Source organism: Megalops cyprinoides, chromosome 8, assembly GCF_013368585.1.
Source record: "Megalops cyprinoides isolate fMegCyp1 chromosome 8, fMegCyp1.pri, whole genome shotgun sequence".
NCBI classification, from domain to species: Eukaryota; Metazoa; Chordata; class Actinopteri; order Elopiformes; family Megalopidae; genus Megalops; species Megalops cyprinoides.
Window position 1 is genome coordinate 33,873,183 of NC_050590.1, and position 19,625 is coordinate 33,892,807.

General features: G+C 43.3%; 2 protein-coding genes across 2 annotated transcripts; both read right to left on the reverse strand.

The window, feature by feature from the left end:
* Nucleotides 1-592: 592 nt before the first annotated feature.
* Nucleotides 593-12,958, reverse strand: LOC118782362 (uncharacterized oxidoreductase YjmC-like). The gene is made up of 11 exons (XM_036535683.1): nucleotides 12,838-12,958; nucleotides 8,418-8,566; nucleotides 7,843-8,031; nucleotides 7,648-7,709; nucleotides 7,499-7,552; nucleotides 6,904-7,002; nucleotides 6,355-6,490; nucleotides 2,972-3,090; nucleotides 1,557-1,652; nucleotides 1,021-1,131; nucleotides 593-917 (listed from the first exon to the last, which is right to left on the reverse strand). Exons 1-11 carry the CDS (start codon nucleotides 12,843-12,845, stop codon nucleotides 852-854), a joined length of 1,089 nt encoding a protein of 362 aa, XP_036391576.1. The 5' UTR covers nucleotides 12,846-12,958; the 3' UTR covers nucleotides 593-851.
* Nucleotides 12,959-16,815: 3,857 nt separating this feature from the next.
* ifitm5 (interferon induced transmembrane protein 5) lies at nucleotides 16,816-19,152 on the reverse strand. Its single transcript, XM_036534538.1, has 2 exons — nucleotides 18,894-19,152; nucleotides 16,816-17,037 (listed from the first exon to the last, which is right to left on the reverse strand). Exons 1-2 carry the CDS (start codon nucleotides 19,095-19,097, stop codon nucleotides 16,816-16,818), a joined length of 426 nt encoding a protein of 141 aa, XP_036390431.1. The 5' UTR covers nucleotides 19,098-19,152.
* Between the last annotated feature and the right edge of the window lie 473 nt (nucleotides 19,153-19,625).

Genomic DNA, 19,625 nt, shown 5'->3' on the forward strand with positions numbered 1-19,625 from the left:
AGTAGGTCCAAATCAATCAATCAGGTCTGGCAGTGTGAGTGGCAGCAGGTGGCTAAATCCAAATACAATCTAACATTTGTCATGGACTGTCCAAGAGACAGTGATTCAGGGGCCCTGCCATTACTTTTGGGCTGCTAACTTGTGCATCATTTGTTGGCAGTATGGAGCTCAGATGGCCCAACAGAGGATGGCAGGGAGCTGGAATGTTATAGCTGCCTCCCTGTAGTCCCCAACCTCTTGTGATCTCATGTGTCCATCAGGATGTACATTGCTCAGCAGATGCCCTTATCCAGAGTGACCAGCACAGTTTACATTTTTTTACATCATCCATTTATACATGCAGGAATATCCATTTATGTTGAGTCAGATTGGGTTAATTACCTTGCCAAAGGGTACAATAGCAGTACCCCTACCTGGAAATGAACCAGCAAACTTTGGGTTATGAGGCCTGCTCCTCACTACTACACCACACTGCTTGCTGAAAATGTGCCACTGAACTTATGACTCCCAAAATCACAACAGAGCACAACAATGATTGTTAATTGAAGTTTTATTTCATTTTATTAGCAAAAATAATAATAAATTATGAGGTATTAGAGCACTAAAATATTTTTTTTTAATGTGCCATTTTAAAATTTAACAGCTGAAGAGTGAGCATTGAGAGCTAACTGGCTGTTTAAAACTCACATGTCCCAAAGTACAAAAAAATAGTACTGTACTAAATGTAATAGTTTTCCAGCCTTAAATTCTCTACACATGAGAGATGGCCTATTATCTGCAGGGCAACATGTGTGAAGTATGCAATGACAGCTGAGGTTCTTTATTTGCTTAGGCTTCTGGGAGGTGGAGTTCTATTCTGGGAGTGGCCTGTTGGTGGGCAATAGGGGGTATACACCAATGGTTTTAGCGAAGCCGTTCTGAAAAACACAGAATAAAAAGGTGGATACATATTATAGTTGAACTTCACATATAAACATGCTCGCATTTGTTTTATTTTAAAAAAGAGGTGCGGTCTCCTACCATGTGGTTGACCACGTTCACGTGATAGGGGATTCCACCCAGGTCAGTACATTTCTTAATATTCTGCCTCTCAGGGTCTCCGGGGGCAAGCACAGGGTGGTCAGGCTCAGCCTTGAAAAGCATTGAGAGAAAAACTGGGAACAATTCCTGAGCAGTCACCCTAATCTACAGAGAACCACATATCTTACATTTTGTATTCATTAATACAGCAAGATATCCATTGAAGCAAGTTCAGTTATGTCCCTTGATAAAGGGGACAACAATGGTGTCACATACAGGCTTGGATCCTGCAACTTACTAATTAGGTTTGTTCATTAAAGGCTGGCACATGTCAAAGGCAGTCTACAGCAGATGTGTGTGATGTGATCTTCAATTTATCATGGAGTACATTGATGTTTTGGGTATGCATGTTGATAATGCACGGGCTGCTTGTAGTCTTTTGTGGCTTCTCCATGATTCAAGCACATTAGCAGGGTCGAGATGTCATAACCAGTGACCAAAGGGAGGCAGAATGAGCAGTTGGTGGCTACACTCACTGGCTCTAGGCATCGGTGCAGAGTCAGCAGATCAGACATCCTGTCGTTGAATCCTGGTGCAAAATTTTCAGGGTTTACTGCCACGAAACACTGACCCTAAAACCAAACAAACAAAGAAAAAAATCCAAACACATTATAATAACCCCTTAACAGAACACTTGTCTTTTGTGAGAAATGGAATTATGACCAGAACAAAAGGTGGGATTATAACCACTTTGATAAAGACCTTTAAACTGTGTGGGTTATGCTGGCCCCACACTAGAGGATAATTGGGTCGATTTTGGGTCCGATTCACCCTCCCGACAATTGCGGGGGCGTTCCCGACTCGAGGCTGGTCTGAACCGATTAACTGCCCAAATGATCCTGTAGTGTGAGGGGTTTACAGACGTAATCTTAGTGTTACCGACTTGATCAGAGTCTCCCCGATTTCGATATTTACGACCTGAAATCCTGTAGTGTGAAAGCAACAGCGATGGAATCTTGAGCAGAAACCAGCAATAGCCAATGACAGCGAGCTGACCGGGAAGCGTCACCAACCCAGCAATTGACAGTTAACCTTCGTACAAGCCCAGACCACAATAATATTAATATGGAACGGCATCTCCAGGGTAGTGGAAGGTCAGAGAATGTATAAAAATGACTACATTTCTAATGATCACAGGTTTCACGCTCCCCTCCACCTGTGTACAAATAACAATAACGTTAGCTTGTAGCAGTAGCTTGCACTAGCCCCCTGTGAGACTAACAATATTTATTTTATTTCAAACTCAACTCCAACTCGCGCTGCAAAACGTATAAACCATGCGGATTCCGGCTTCTCAGCCATGACTTCTTCCACAGTTTTTTTTTCCTCCTTTTTTCCGGTGCAAAACATAGCACCCACAAGTGCAACAAGCCGCAGACAACGGTCTGCCTACATGTTTGTTTGGCTCTGAAGGCACGTTTGATCGCGAGTTTCTGTGAGATCCCAAGTCCCTGGAATCGCCACTCTGAAATAGTTTAGTATAAACGCCAAAGTGTGTGGTCCTGCGTCTTGACTGAATCGTCTGGTGTGTGCGTTCTTACGATTAAAATGTTAAAAATCGGTTAAATCTGTCGTTATGTCTGTGGTCTCCCACGTTTTTAAAATTAAGTGTTAAAGTTAGGATTTGAAAATCCTCTAGTGTGCAGCAGACATTATTTATCCATTTGAAACACAATAGGAATTAGATGGAAAAACATAATACAGCACAATAATGACCACTAGAGGGGAGTATTGGCACACTTTCGTCTTTTTTATCAACTGCTGTTTTCTGACCTGTAATATGGAGTGCATTAAGAGAACAGGTTTTTATGGACTGTGGCCTTGTAGAGGTGTTACCAATCTGTGCATGAGCTATATCATGTTCCATGGATTCCATGATGTGAGTACAAACCAGATCTGCCACACGGTCAGTGACTTTCCAGGTTCGGATGTGCCGGCTGTACTGGGACCCTGCCAGCATGCCACAGAAGACTTCCACCATCAGGCCCAGGCCAAATCCCTTGTGACCACCTACGGAGACAACAGTGAATCCACTCAATCACTTTAAGCCAGGGCCTCCAAACTCATGTCCCACAGGGCAGTGTATGCATGTACTAGTCTTAAACCCAAATTATTTCCCCCTCCTTTTCATAAACAAAGCATTTTAAATTTATGCACATCTCATAATATTTTACAGCAGAGGTCTTCAACGTTTTTCAGGCCAAGGACCCCTTGGCTGATAGAGACACATATCGTATAAAATTGTGTTGCTTATTAAACCGGGCCAACAATAATGTGCAGGGCGGCCTATAGTGCCATGTATAAAAGTACTTTGTAATGGTGTATACAATGCTAAGCCAATAAAATTATTGACAGATTAGTATATATTTATAGAACACTTTTTTTGTAATTCATTTTTATTTAGGAAAATCTAGAAAGCACAATTTTGACTTACATTACTTGTACAGAAGTGAACTGAATATGTAAACAGAACTATATACATTATCTGTAACAGTAGGGTGCATTTTTTATACTTACAGTTTCACAAATTTTAATGGGGGAGGGACAATGAAGCATTAAACTTCACATTGTGTGTGGGTGACACAGCTCCTACCTTAGTGAGAGGTCTGACCCTGGTGAGTGGCACAGAGCTTGTCTATTCTAGGGCAGATAGAGGTTGTCAGGCAGAGGGCCATATCAGCCTCAGGCTGCAGTCTTGACCTGTACATGCTTTTCAGGTAGGTGAGGGAGGAAAATCCACTCTCGCAAAGACATGTCGTTGCAAAAAGTAAGGCTCCTCATTGCATTTGCTGTCAGTTGTGGGAAGTCTTTCTGGCAAGAGATCCAGAGCTGGATGAGTGGTCTTGTCTCATACATGGTTCTGTATGTACTGTCAGTGGATAGCTCGATCAGCTGATCCTCCTCTGTCACTGTCAAGTTTGAGCCATCTGCTGCATTATCTTTGAATGGAAACTGTATGTCTTGTCCCTGCGCTAGGAGTCAGCCTCAGAAAAATATTTCCCAAATTGACCCTCGAGTGCCTCCAAGTGTGCAACAATTGTGCGTGTTACATGAGGTGAGAGCACTGCAGAATCTCCCAACTCATCCACTGATGGAAACATAGAAAAAGTACCCTCCCTGACTCGCTCCCTCAATCTTTTGATTTTCTTCAAAGAACCGTTGAGTCTGTTCAGCTCAGAGTAAACGTCTGCAAGATATGCAAGTTTAGTAACCCAGACATTGTCAATGAAATTTGCAGCCAGCTCTGCACAGTTTTGGCAAAGTAAAAACTCCCGAATAGACGTACGTAACTCGAACACTCGTGACAGCACTGCTCCACGCAAAAGCCATCGAACCCCAGAATGGTAAAGTAGCGCAGTGTGTTCTTCTCCCGCAGCACAGAGAGAGGAAAAGAGACGTGTTCGCAAAGCACTCATCTTGACAACATTGACAGCTTTCACGACAGAGTCCATGATGTCTGACAATTCAGCACTCATTTCTTTGGCAACGAGAGACTCCCTATGTAGCATGCAGTGCGTCCACATCACTTGGGGAGCCACATCTTTGACAAGCGCTATTAGTCCACTTTTTAAACCAGTCATGGCTCTAGCACCGTCAGTGCACATCGCAACACATTTTGCCCAGGGTATGTCATTTTCTCTGAAAAAACCATCGATCATTTTGAAAATTTCAGAACTTGTACGTTCAGGCAGCTGCTTACAACACAAAAATTCCTCCTGCATTTAGTTTTAGTCAACAAACTGCAAAAAACGCCAAAAGCTGAGCGTCATTTGACACATCCATGGATTCATCCAATTGTAATGCAAAAGCCTCTGCCAACCTCAGTTTCTCTACTAGTTGCACCCTCACATCAGATGCCATGTCATTAATACGGCGAGCAATAGTGCAATGGAACGCTTTTCAGTTTATTAACGTACTCATCATTCCCAAGCATTGTTTTGCACATATCACTGGCTGCAGGCAATATTAAATCCTCTGCAATTGTGTCTGGCTTTTTTTTCTGAGTGATCCAAAGAGCAACTTGTTAAGAGGCTTTCAAAGCTAGCTCACCAACTTTAGCTGATTGTCTCATCAATGTCTGTTGGCCTTTGAGAGATTTGAGACGGGCCTGAAAGTATTCCACTGGTTTTCTTTCAAGTGAGTATGGGTTGTCTCCAAGTAATAGGTACCTATTTGGCTATTGTGGCATGCAATAATTTCCAGTGTTTTATTGGCACCGCACAGAGAATGGTTTAGCATAGGATAGCTAACTGGTGCTTGGCTCTCAGGGTGATCACATTATTGCACAAGGATTCATGGGTATCTTCAATGTTGTAATTTATTAATGAATAGGAAGATTTATCTTTGCTTACTATATGTTGTATTTATGTTAATGTGTATTTTCTGACATATTTTAATTTTTGGAAGAAAAAAAAGCTTGGGATCAAATAATTTGACGGACCCCCTGCAGTAACTCTGAGGACGCCCTGTTAAAGATCTCTGTTTTACAGAATATTTTGTAAAATGCACAGATGTAAATTGAAAATGCATGATACTGTTAGCATTAGATATATTGAAGCATATTTTGTATTTAAAAAAGCTGTTTCAAATTATTTTAAGAAAAAAATACATAATGTGCACCTGTTGAATCATGTTTTTATGCCCATCTAACAAGGCTGTGAAGAAATATGGAGGCATTATATATGACTGACTGAGCCAATTAAGGCAAAGGAACTACAGATGAAACAGTCCAGCTGTGAGGAAGAGGACAGCAATATCCAGTAACATAGTCACAAATGGGTTCTGCAGACTTCAGCCCTGCATAATGCAGAATAACTCTCCGCGTCTGATCCAATTCCTTTACTTTAAAAAAGTAGATATGTCTTTATGACTCCATCATAAACTACACATGCGTTTTCATTGCTGCCATGTATCTCAGGGGTACAAAAGAAGGGATCCATTTTGGGATTTCATGCCAATTTATGCTAAGCCCAACCACCGATCAAATGTTCACCCAATGTTCACCGAACATTGATTTTTGAATGATAATTATGAATTATGAAAATTATGAATGATATATGTAGGCTGTGAGTTTATCATGGGTTAAAACACTATTGTGATCAAACGAAGCAGTGAAGAAGTTTCAGTGTGCACATCTAATAAGTGTCTTATGCCAGGTTAGCTGGTTGACACAAATATAGATACCATTTCTTTAAATCATGCATTCTCACTATCACACACATTTAAGAATTGGTCAGGTGAGTCTGTTGGCTTTTACACTTCAGGCACTCTGACCTGTGGCTTCGCAGCCCCCAATGGGCACCAGTCCACCCCCACTCAGCACTTTGCCTGGGTCAGTACTCAGCTTGCCCTGAGAGTCGCACCCCCACCCCTCAGGGATGATTTCACCACTCCGGTGATGCAGCTCCACCTGCAGGTGAAAAGTGGAATAGCATCTTGGCCCTGTGTGCTCAAAAACCTGCCATGGACGAGACTGTCTCAGCATCCTGTAGTTTGAGTCCCAGCACTCTGCTGTAGTACAGATAAAGCAAGGCTCTGGGAACCTCCAAAATGGGTGCCTACAGACAACTAAATCTAAGGTTCCTATCAGTGATTTACAGGACATGATAGCTCTGCTCTTTTCTATGGTATGGTCCTATGTTATGTCATTGAGGGTTTTGCCTAACCTTTCTTTCCACCCCTCTCAACAGATACAGACATACACACACATGCAATTGCAATATAAGGTGCAATACATTGAACTTTCCAGCTGAGTAATACAGGTCTGTTATCAAGAGCCTTGCGCAGAAAGCAAACCCGACCGGTCCTGCTCTCGTGTGTTACCTTTCCCAGGGCAACGGCGGACGTAGCCATGTCCAGCACAAAGCTGTCACCATTGTTGGCCGGTGCTGCCACACTGATGGGGTTGGTACCCAGCGTACACTGCAAACAAACCATACCATTAGGGGCCACTCTGCTATACTCATACAGCAGCTCATCCAGATGTCAGGCAGAGACCACTCACACATACACAAATTAGAGAATAAAGGTCTTATGCTTTACCTTAATGTACACACTATTATTTAAGGTAATGATTTTTATAGATTGTGGTTAGGCTCATGTGATGCATGGTTTGCTGCATTTAAGGATGGATTTTTGGCTGCTTGTACCCTTATATGCTTATTTTTATGTTTTTCAACTAAATATAAATTTACTGTAATTTTTGCCATTGGTCTTTTTACTCTTGTGATGTGTGTATACTGTAACATCTTTATTTGCTCTGCAAGTTTCTCAATTAAAAGTATCTGCCAAATACATTCATGAAGAGTTTTAAAGGGTCATCTGAGTCCAAGGATGAAAAATGTACTGTGGATGAATATATAAGTTAAAACAACATTCACAGAACCATACTGGCTCATTGCTGTATGCCATTACTCACCTCTTTGGCTCTTGTGGGGACCACTAGTGGAGAGGTGTTGGTGTAGCTCATACCCTGCAAGGGTTTACATTTTTAATAGTGTTGTAGGTCCAACATGTACGAATAGGTAGAGACAGAGTCAGCTACTGTGATGGAGTACTGATACTCACAATCATGTTCTCTTTCAGCGCCTGCATGGAGTAATAGGCTGCGATGCCAAAATGGTTGGAGCCTAAGCAAAAAAAAGTAAGAAATTAAAATATAATACAAACCTCCTGGTTGTGCTCAGTGCTACCAAAACATCCCCAGCAGAGTCAACACATGAAAGTGTGTCCCCTTTCAATGGTGAAAAAGCGGAGACTTGCCATGGGCTACCACCCAGCCGATGCCGACATCCCTGGCCTTCTTGATGGCCAGATCCATGCAGAAGTTGCCGACCACAGGCCCCAGTAGGTTGTTGCCATTGACTAGCGCTGTGGCCGCGGACTCCTTTACGATTGCTGGCTCCCCATCTTTGGCACAGATGCCTGTCTGGATGTCCTTCACATACATGTCTGCAGTGTGGAACGGGGTTAGATAAGAGCATGCTAAACCGCTCACTGGAAGCGTCAAAAAGGAGATGCCTACCACTGAAAATGTGAAAAAGGTTCAAAAATTATGATCCTTGTGGTTAGTTCCTAACCTCTCTTAAAAACCATTTCCTTATCAGGGCACCCCAGCCATCACACAACAAATGTTTACTGAAATGGTTCTTGTTCAGGGGTACAAATGACAAGGTTAGACCCTGGATTCAAACCTGTTAACCCTCCCACTGTCCCACACTGACAAAAAAAAAACAAAAAAAAAAAAAAAAACACCACACCCTTCCACATGTGAAGTCCCAGACAAACCCTGAGAGGCAGGAAGGAGCTAATTTTTCAGGCCAGGGCAATGCACTCACCCATCCTGTTGAGCCCATGGCTGTAGTGTCCCCTACGGTCACCCTCCACCAAGACCTCGGCCAGGCTTATGGCATGGCTCCGCTTGGTGCCCACCGCCAGCATGCATCTCTCAATGAAGCTCTGCACCTCGGACTGGAGGACCAGGCACCTGGGAGAGAAGGCGAGGGGGGGGGGGGGGGGGGGGGGGGGGGGAGAGTGAGCCCCACCAAAACATACTGGGTTTCACATGGTGTGTCAACGGATAAAACATTTACTGCAATTGAGCTGCACACTCCCTTCCTCCTCCACAGTTCAATATGTGGTGCACTGCAGCAGGCAATGGGATGGGATCAGGGTACTGTCCAAAGGGCTGCTGTCTGAATCTTCCTTCCATTACAACCCTTTCATAAGTTCTCATTATGAGAAAGTGAATCAGAACACCTTCTCAGCTCAAACAGTAGCAGAGACAGATTTTGACATTACACTTGCTGAGGTGAATACAGCTACAGCAGATATTAGCAAATATCAGGACCTGCACTGACACCCATTAGAAAAAGGTGGAAGTGAACCACACTAAACAGACAGCATTCTGGGAAGGTGTGAGTAAGCCTAGGAGGAAAGGGCAGTGACCAGCACTGAATGGATGGTGCTGTAGGCACTGTGAGCAATCCAGTCCCAACAGACAATCTTCAGTTCCACCTCTGCAAATATTCTGGCACAGCCTCCAGTCTAAGAGTTACTCACAGCCACTGTGGCTGCAGAAACTATAAAGATCCAGCACCACATCAATTACAGGATCCACTCTCATAATTTCAGAGTGCTCTATGAAGACGTTGTGTGAGATAAATGTCATACCATTTCTCAGGCCCCTACTATATACACACACAGCCAGACAGATATACAAAAATGTCTGTGCATATTAAAGGTTCTACACTTCTACATATTCATACGAATAATCACAGTTTTTGGTTTTTTTTTATTTACCTTTTGTAAATATTTACACTAAAAGTGAACATGGAGAACCACCAAATGTGTAGGGACAGCATGTATGACTACTTTACTCAGAGACTGACCAGTGCTCCCCCCCCCCCCCCCCCCCCCCCCCGCCCCCCCATCAAAAGTGAAGTACTGAACGTACAGTTCAACTTTTGACCCAAATTGTGAAACTGACAGAAAGATAACAAAGTCAAGCAACAAAAAAAAAATCACGTTTGTCCCAAAAAACATTTCTCTATGGTAAGAGAGAAGAAGAAGGGAGTACTATATATGCATTCTTTAAAAAGTGTGATTATGGGAAACATGGCCACCTAGTAACAGCTATAGCACACCTTATAAAAATGACCCATACTCCAGCTCACCATAGAAACAGTGTTGCAATGTGGGCTATGGAGCGTGGGTATCATAAGCAAGAGATGAGGCCACACAGTAGATCAATTCAACAAACAAACAGTGGTTCACCAGGTTGCCACTGCCAGGGGCTGATGGGACACTAAGTTCCTGACAGAAGCATGGAGTTCTTGCATCTGGTCCTGCAACTGAAATGAGCCAGCTAATTAAAAGCAAGCAGTCTGCTCCCCACCTAAAAGGGGGTGTGGGGGTAATGAGTGACTGGTTTAATTATAACCCATCTCAATACTGACTCCACAGTGGGAGTGAAGGTGGGGTGGGGGGCACGCCTTTGCCAAAACAGCTGCCACATGTGATTCAAGTCCCCAGTCTCCAGGCAGGAACTATATGGACCGTCACCCTCATGACCAGAGCAATGACTTCCAGACCTGCTGTGATCAGCTGTTCAATAAACCAGGTTTGACAATAGCCAGAGCTCTCCAGCTGGAGTTTTCACTTATCAAGTGTAGAATGGCCACAGGGAGCGTAATCAATAGTAAGACACATTACTAACAAACTGCCATTCAGACAGAGACATTCAAAGTCCTCGGTGGGGAGAAATGGAGGTAAATTGAGATGTTTAGACATTCGAGACTCTGGGGGATGAGATACGCAGCAAAACCTTAGACACTGGGGGACAATACAGCATGCAGCCCAGCTGCGAATGAATCAGAATATCCTGACGTAAAGAGAAGACATCCATGAGAGACATCACCCTGCAACATAAACCATTTAGTGCCTTCTATTAGCCTCATATTGTCTACTGTGTGCCAAACACCTACATTTATTTCAATTTGTATTGCCTGGAAAGTATCTTGGTCTGTCTCTGTATAAGAAAGGGCCTATATATTTTAAAAAAATATTTTTAGTATTGTGATAATCATTATGGCTATGAACTAGACAGGTCAGCCTGTACAGAGATACTGAGACAGAGAGAGGGTGAAAGAGAGAGGTGGAGAGTTCTACTACTACCACAGTATGGCTGGACAATAAAGCCAGACAATTGGACATGCAATAAAAAGCTTTGGCCACTCAATATAAATGGCTTTGTCCTAGACAGACAACAGTTTCATATTTAAAGACTTCTCTGGAACATGGTTTCATATGTGATTGAATCATGTGCATCATCTGTAGTAGCTAACCACAGCACACCATTTAAATTACACCCAGGGAAACTGGTTTGGTGCCCCGCACTGGAGAAGGTGACTAATCTGATGTGCTGAAGCTCAAGGTGGTGGCCCTGGTCCAACCACAGTTCACAGCTAAAACTTAACACTTTGTTTTAGCTGTGGTGTTTCCCCACCACCCCACCCATAATCAGTCATACAGTTATCAGGCAGGTCAAGGGGAAACCCTAAGAACAGTCCCAGCTCACACTATCTCATAACATTCACAGGGGTTTAAATCTTTCATTACCTGAATCCTAAAAACCAAAAGACAGAGCTGTTCCAAGAAGAAAGTGAGAGGGGTTTCCACAGAATCTCCAGCCTCCAAGTTCTGAGAACTACTCCGCCCGCCCCATCCACAATCCCCCACACACACACAGAAACACTCACGATCCCAGCTTATTGCAGTTAATTATTTTATGAAGTCAGTGCTACAGGTGAGAAATTTGTTAGGAGCCAAGATATGAGATGAAGCCAGCCATACTTTTAGTGTAATATTTACACAGCATCCCCCACATAAAGGAAATAAACAGTCTATCATTTAAGAGCCTGTGTGTGTGTGCACGCATTAACTTCAGAACCACTTGGTTTCAAAACAACACTCTGCAGTCAGGCAGCACATCTGTTCAAAAGCAACACAAGCACAAGGGAGAGAGTGAGAGCAGGAGAGAGAGAGATGATGATGGCCAAAGCTTTCGGCTAATGAGTGGTTGCCGGGTTACAGGGAGCACAAGGCAGTGATGGGAGAGGAACCTGTTGGGTCATGTGGCGCAGCAAGGAAGACGGTCCTGTTGTGCATACCGTTGCCTGTCAGCTGTATGCTCACAAAGCCGGTAATCATTTCATTTAGGGTGTGCGCGCAAAACAGTCCCCTAAGGACCAGCCAAAAGGCTGGAATGGAAATGTGTCCCAGGCCACAGTCCCAGGAAGCAGGCGGACAAACCTGTTCAGCGAGGTGACTGTAGTGCATCACCACCAAAATGCATCTCTGCCTCAATTACAAATAAGTGAATAATTATGCCTAATTCAGCACACTCCCATTGCCAAATTCACACATCCAGGATTTTTAATGATAACTAAACAACTAAATGCATGCAATTAATTCAGTGTAAGGCATCAAATGATTGCATATGCCAAATCTTAGTCAGTGGGTTTTGTTTTTTAAAAATTCAGAGACGCGTGCGAGTTTACCGTATTCCGCAGAGGGAGAGGACGGCTGTTACCCTCATCAGCTGACTGACACAAGGGTGCATCGCACCCTTTCATACATACTCGAGAAATAATTTTGACAATCCGAATTATAACTCTGCTGTGATCAAGGCTGTTTAAATGTATAAGAAAACTGGAAATTATCGAGCCTCCCCGGGGAATAAAACGCTTTTGTTATAATACCGAACAATCAAATAACATACAGAGACTGCCACCCACGTCTCTGGGCAAAGGTAAAATTTCATACTTGCATTAACTGTAATTAAGCTTAAACTGACCCATACTTTAGCAGATGACAGACAGAAGAAATCGCTTGTTCATTTTTAAGTTAGACAATAATACAATTATTTCAACACACCTAGTACCGAAACCTGTCCTCATTCACAGTAAGTCTAATTAAGAAGTAATTCTAACTTATATCTTGTTTCTACAGGAATCGCATTTGTCATACAACGGGAAAATTTAACCGTATGTTCATATGTTTAAACTCAGACAACAAAATATTTCGGTGCAAGCAACCTACACCCATTGGAAGATTTTCGTTGCATTTTCTGTTCTGATGTAAACTTAAACGAGAAAGTTATCGACAATGTCCCGACTAATGGAAAAAAAAATTACATATGTTAATTCGATGATTTTTACAACGAAACATTAATCTCAGGGTAAATCCATACCGTACCTGCTCATGTTCGTATTTGTACTGTGTTTACAGCAGTGTTGCAGCAGCTCAGGTAAGGGCGGTGAGCGAACGCACCGGCCGGTGTTCTCGTGCGTGGAAACACCCAGTGATGTCAAGTCGGTCGGGTTTTCACACCATTTATAAAAGCGAGCGGTCGAGCGCCCATTGAACTCCATCGGTATTTTCCGGAAAGGAGGGGTCACGAGGTCGAGGTATTAGGTAAACTTTGTTTTGTTGCAGCAATGTTTGAAATGGAACTTCTCTTGCTACCTTTGACCGTTATGGGCATCTGTTTTCAAACACATGTTGAATAGAAACGTTCCCCCACACACCGAAATATCTCCAACTCCAGTCCGATGTAGTTACAGGGTTGGCTTTTAATAATTACTTCATTACAGTCAGCTCAATCAGATATTCTCCACTGGACGTCTCTGCTTAGCAAATGACCCTGCAGTTAACTGCTATCATGATTCCAGCGTAGAAGGGGTTGCCGGTAATTTAAGAGGACACCAGCCCGGGTAGCTGTCGTTTTGGTACAGGAGAAGTGAAGGCAATAAAATTCCTTTGGATAAACCTGCTGGGTCGATAATATTAAATGCCAGTGCTTTTTTAAAATTCAAGATTCAGCTCTTAATTATTAAATATGAGTTGTGATTTGCATACCTCATTTGTGCAATAAATACCTGTTTTTATTCATTTTGTTCTGTTTCCTCAAACATTTGTTCTTCCTTAATTTAAAAGAAACTGAAGTGGAGCTGAAGTGTAGCAGATTATCCAGGAAGAGATTTTGGTCTTTTAAATGTAATGTAGTCAGATCTTCAGATTTGTGGTGCATTAGTTTGTCTGTGGAATATCAGTTGAATTCATGGTGTCTTTTTGTTGGTTGTAACCTTTCACCAAGGTTATACAAGAATTTGTGGATACCTGCCACCAAGAGAAGCGTCATTGAAGATATTTGACTTTAGGTCAAGTCAAGACTTCCAGGTTTTATGATGTATGATTATGATTCTCTCAGTAGAGCATGACTTGCCTTCCTTATCACTCAGTTAAAAAAAGAGTCATAAATGATTCTCTGATACAATTCTCGGTGTCTTTGAACAATCAGAGCTGTCCACAGAAAAAAATAGCACTTCTCTCTGATTTTGCGTCTCTCCGTGCACTTTCATGAAAAGCTCTCGCTGGCAGTAAGTTCAACTTGTATCTCTGACTAAGCAAGGAGGGCCAGGTTCAATGCTTTTATAAGACTCAATTATGCAGAAAGGTGCATGACACGTAAAATAAAAACATCAGATGTTGACTTATGGACAGATATATTGTTTTTCACATAGCTGCAGTGCCCCCCTGTGGACACACATGCATTCAAATGGTCTCAGGATGTTATGGTCAGACTTTTTTACTAGTGTGTCCTCAATGGCACTGTTGCAGAGAAGCTGTGATTCCTGCATCTGACTCTGCTGGCCACAGTCCACACCAAATCCCACTGCAGGTGGGAGGTGGCACGCTAAGGCACTCAGATCACATGACCTGTGGGCCACTTGTGTGTGTGTAGCCACCCCCTCCAAAGACCAACCTGCCCCTGCCATCAGACCACTGCTTTAAAGACCCTCGGAAGGAAAAGCTACTCCCAGTTTAATTTCAAACCAGCCGGACCAGGCAAGCCTGTAATCTCCCTGGAGGCACATCTGCTGCCACTTTTTACATCGGAGAAAATAGAAAGTTGGCAGTAATGCCTGTAATTTAGTTGCATATAAATATCAGCCCCAACAAGGGAGTGGCCACAAACACAGAAGGGGCGTGGAGGACAGGAGACATGGAGAAACCAGCTGTGGAGGGTTGGATGGAGAGGCACTATCTGACTATCTTGCCAGTCTTGCTATCTTGCCAGTCCTAGAGATCCGCACGTTTGGCTGGGTTTTTGCTCTGGCTCTTAATTGCTTACTTCTTTGTCAGTATTTGGATAGGAAATCGCCTGGCCCATTGTTCCAGGTGCAAATCCTGGCGTAAACTGTAATTTATAAATACACTATATGGACAAAAGTATTCAGACGCCTGAACATTATACCAACAGGGACTGTAATGACATTGTATTCAAATACATATACTTTAATATGGAGTTGGTTCCCCTTTTGTAGCTATAACAGCTTCCACTCTTCTTGGAAGGCTTTTCACAAGATTTTGGAGTGTTTCTGTGGGAATTTGTGCCCATGCATTCTGTAGAGCATTTATGAGGTCAGGCACTGATGTTGGACGAGAAGGCCTGGCTCACAGTCTCCGTCCCAGTTCATCCCAAAGGTGCTCAATGGGGTTGAGGTCAGGGCTCTGAGGTCAGGGCTCTGTGCGGGCCAGTCAAGTTCTTCCACACCGAACTCATCAAACCATGTCTTTATAGTCCTTACCTTGTGTACTGGGGCAAAGTCATGTTGGAATAGAAAAGGGCCTTCCCCAAACTGTTGCCACAAAGTTGGAAGCATAGCATTGTCCAAAATGTCTTGGTATGCTGAAGCATTAAGACTGCCCTTCACTGGAGATAAGGGGCCTAGCCAAAACCTGAAAAACAGGTGTGGCCAAATACTTTGGTTCATATAGTGTATGAAAGGCTTTGGCCCTTGAGTGATCCAGCATGCCCACCCCACAGTGTAGCCAAACCTCTGCTAAAAGACCTCTGTTTTTCCACATAGACAAGAGTAAACAGCATAGCATGAATGCAAGGAATGCTTAATGCACCTGTACAATCAGCCAAGCTGTCTTGCTTGAATCAGGACACTTGACTACCCAATGACATACTCACCCTAAATGCCCTTTGGATAATATTTGCCAACACGAAGGTTAAACTGACATTAATTTTTTTTTTCCTGCAGCGTGATTGTCATAGGTAAAGAATGGAGTTCAGCTCAGTTATTCCAAAAAGGTCGCTTTGAAAGTGTTTCACTCCTTTCTCCTCTCTCCATAGCCAGCTTGCACAGCTTGCTCCTGAGGTCTGGCCCATGGCCTGCAAGCCTAATGACAGCCCAGCTGTCGGCTCCATGCTCTGTAGTGGTCTCAATGGTTGATCTGCCCCTGCGTTCAGGAGGATGTTTACATAACCCACTTGTTCGAAAATTACACATTCTGCTTATAGGCAGCGCACTCCCTCCAGCCCCTTTCAGAAGCAGTGGAGGAAAGGACAGCCAAAGAGGAGCACCTTGATAAAGGTGGAGACGCCCCCTTGTTCCCCCAGCTCCTTAGAAAGTGTAGAACAAACCTGTACCACCTCATGACACTTTTATTTTGCTCAGAGTTGGCAACACCCCAGCCAATTTCCTCTCCTCTCAGACACCACCAGAGGAAAAGAAATGTAACTACACTTTTTTTCCCAGAGAGTCATCCCCAGACCACAGCAAACAGATGAGAAGGAGGGCTTTATATCTGCTCATTTTGGGTAACATCTGGGGTAATGCCACCACTGCTCAAAACGAGGCCACAAATCAGCATCCTTAACCTATGCTTGTTTTACACTCAGGACACCATGCACTGAGGGCACCTAATCACCCTAATAACCAATGTGCAACAGAGAGGGTTTAATCACAAAGTTAAAAGAGATTAAAAACACCTATAGATTTACAGTACTACATGTTCTGGTCCATCCCAGCTACAGCTTGGCTGGACCTGCCACTCTTCCTCTGAAACCACATACAAATAATATGATGATAAAGATAGTCATTTACATAATTTAAAAAAGCAATAATGGTGAAGAAGCCAAACTATTTCTGTATTTAAATGGTTTATTTTTCTTTGTCACATTTTTTAGACCTTCACAATGGAAATGGATAATAAAACATCTAGGAAACATGTATCCATGAGTTATATAATTAGTATTATTACCACATCGAGTATTATAATTATAATTAATAATTAAAACAAAACTCTGCACGAAAGAGAACGCGAGTTGATCATCTGTCATGTCATCCATGAGGCTGCCTCTGTCTGGGTCTGTTTTGTCTACCTACTGAAGAGCTTCATGAAGCTCTGGTAGCCGTCTTCACCAAAGAAGTCGAAGGAGCCCTCAGTGCTGCCCAGGTGGACAAGCAGTAGGACCAACAGCACCACTGCCAGCAGGGGCACGAGCAGGTTCCAGCCTGACGCCAGGATGTTGTACCACTTGGCCTTGTCCGAGCACTCCTGGGCTGCTCTTAGGTCCCCCAGGGTCTTCTGGTCCCTTGCCTGAGTTCAGGGCAACAGGAAGAAGACAGTCAGGGACAGTGACCTATAGGGCCAGCCTCTGGGACAGCATTATAGCTTAATTGTGTCTCAAACTACGGGGTGGATTTGCATCTATTCTCCTAGCTGCAGCTCACATGAAACAAGCCCTCTGTCAGCAGCAGTGACTGGACCGATCTTAGAGGAATGCTCTTTGAAATGGAATTGTTGGAATCAGGCTTGACTGTGTGTGTGCACCAACCTGTTTTGTGTTTCATGTCTGCAAGATGATTCATTAGACTGTGCAGGTCTGTCTTGCAATATTTCTCTCTGAGCAAAGCAATCTCAGACCATTCCTGCACTGTTTCCATCTGCTTGTTCAGAGGCATCAGTTTAAAGCAGACACTGTGCAAACCCATTGCTTTTTGTACCAATTGGATGGGTCTGCAGCACTGTCTCAGAGGACTTGTTCACTGGGCTGAAAATGGACTGGCACCAGTCATTCACATGTGTCAGTCATTCACATGTGGATTACACAGAATATGAGGGGCTCATTAAAATGGATAATTTGGAGATCAGTGATCCAGCTACCTCTGATTTTAATCTGTATGTGCATCCACACAGGCCTCCTTCTGATGAAGAGTGCTTTAAATCCAACTATGGTAAATTTGGTTTGATTTGGTCAAACATAGAGAACATAATTCTAATGAATATGCAAAGACATATATGTCTACACTACAAAACATTTCAACAAATGCAATTCCACTATAATGTAAATAATTTCCTTCAGATACTGAACAATGTAATTATTACCAAATTGCAATATAATCTAGAATATTCCCATATAATTTCTTGACTCACATAAGAATATATAGTATGTAACAATATATATACCAGATTGTGAGATGTTTGATGCATCTGGAATATAATAATATATACACACATGCACACACATATACAGTATCTCAACACATTTCATGCAACACATATTACTTTCCTGAAATCTGCACTGCCCAGTCTTATACTCTGTCTGCCTCCTGTAATCTTCCTGAAACTTTCTGTCATTTGTAACATGCCAATTATGCCATTTTTATTCCACGAGCCGGGCTGGCGGTGCCCATTCTAATTTGAGTGCGGGAGCATTAGACAGGAAGTGTCGTCCTGCAGCTGTCTCTGTCGCCACGTTCGCTCTGTTCTCTTTCCACCCACACATTCCTGTGGCCAACAGCACTGGGAGTTCCAGAGCTGTGTGCTGCAAGCTCTGCTGTAGCCTGTGCATGGATGCTTCCTCTGTCTTCGACTACACTTTACAGTAATTGTACAGTTCAGGGTCAACATTGTGCAGTTTGAGCATTTGTGACAAAGTAAGACGTGTGTCAGTCATGTTAATACATAAGAAAAAATTGTAACAAATAGAATCTAAATTCAAATAACACACTCTCACGATGCTTAATGCTTGCAGCTTCTCCCAAACAGTCAGCAGACAGTTATTGTTGTCTTGCTTTAATTTCCTTATATTGCTTCACAGAAAATGTACAACCTTCAAGGATGTGCTGAAGCATGCTTACAAAGAGAGGTCTTGGAGAGGTCTAGGATGGGAACTTCAGTTGAGCCCAGCCATTTTCAGAGGTTATTTCATAGTTTGGTATCATTACCACAGAGCTGAGCTTGCACCCCAAAAGTTGCCTAGGTGCGCCTTAAACATGGAAAAGCCATTGTACTACAGAGTCTTCAGCAGACTTCCTCTAGCTAAAATCCTGTCTGGAAACAACCTGCTGTATAAATGGCAAATATGAAAAAATTCAATCTGCGCCAGCTTCCCTGGATAAGGGCAAGTGATAATATACTTTGATGCAGGAGATGTACAGAGCGGCTCTCACCTTGACTGAGTAGATTAGCGCCAGGAACCCCAGGCAACAGAAGTTGACGTACAGGGTGTTGCACAGAGACCAGACCAGGTAGTCATTGGGTGGCTTGCTCGCATGGCCCATGTTGATCACAGTGGAGCCAGCGGGCTTCCGGGCAGACTTGCAGCTGGTCAGCGGAGTGCAGTCCGATGGGTAGCTGTAGGTGGCGTTGTCCATCCCGTCTCTGGTTCCTTGGTAGTCCACTTTGCTCCGACTCCTTTGTCCCCTGCCAACAGTCACGCGGCTCTGGGTTTTATCCGTCTGGAGGAGGGTGGTGACGCCAAAGCAGCACTGGGCTGGGACAACAGGCCTGTCATTATGTGGTCAGGGGCTCTCTGAGGAGGGTCAGGGCAGACTGCTGGTGGGGAGCCACGCTGGGCGTGGAGCTTGCTTGCAGGGCGTAGTGGCAGGCACAACACACCTTTCAAGGGAAGATGCTTGGATTTGGAAGAACACATTTATCATGATCAATTGTAATCAGGAATTCGTTAAAGGTTTTGTGATTTTGTGGTGAAAATGGTATGAATTTTGGTGCCAAGTAAGCCATATTTCCTTATTCTAGCTTAACTGTGGTTTCTACTACCCTTTGAAAAGGAAAAAAATGCCTATAATTAATATGGTTGTATTTACTTCATGGCGCACATTAGAGAGGAATGTGAAGGTAAAGGGGAGGATAATATTTAGGAGTAGAAGTGTAGAAATTGA

Coding starts and splice junctions, on each gene's coding strand:
- LOC118782362 (XM_036535683.1), bottom strand. Junction 7,553..7,647: donor CGCTGAAAGAGAACATGATT/GTGAGTATCAGT, acceptor AAACCCTTGCAG/GGTATGAGCTACACCAACAC. Junction 1,132..1,556: donor TGCACCGATGCCTAGAGCCA/GTGAGTGTAGCC, acceptor ATGCTTTTCAAG/GCTGAGCCTGACCACCCTGT.
- ifitm5 (XM_036534538.1), bottom strand. CDS start 19,097: ATGGACAACGCCACCTACAGCTACCCATCGGACTGCACTCCGCTGACC. Junction 17,038..18,893: donor CGCTAATCTACTCAGTCAAG/GTGAGAGCCGCT, acceptor CCCTGAACTCAG/GCAAGGGACCAGAAGACCCT.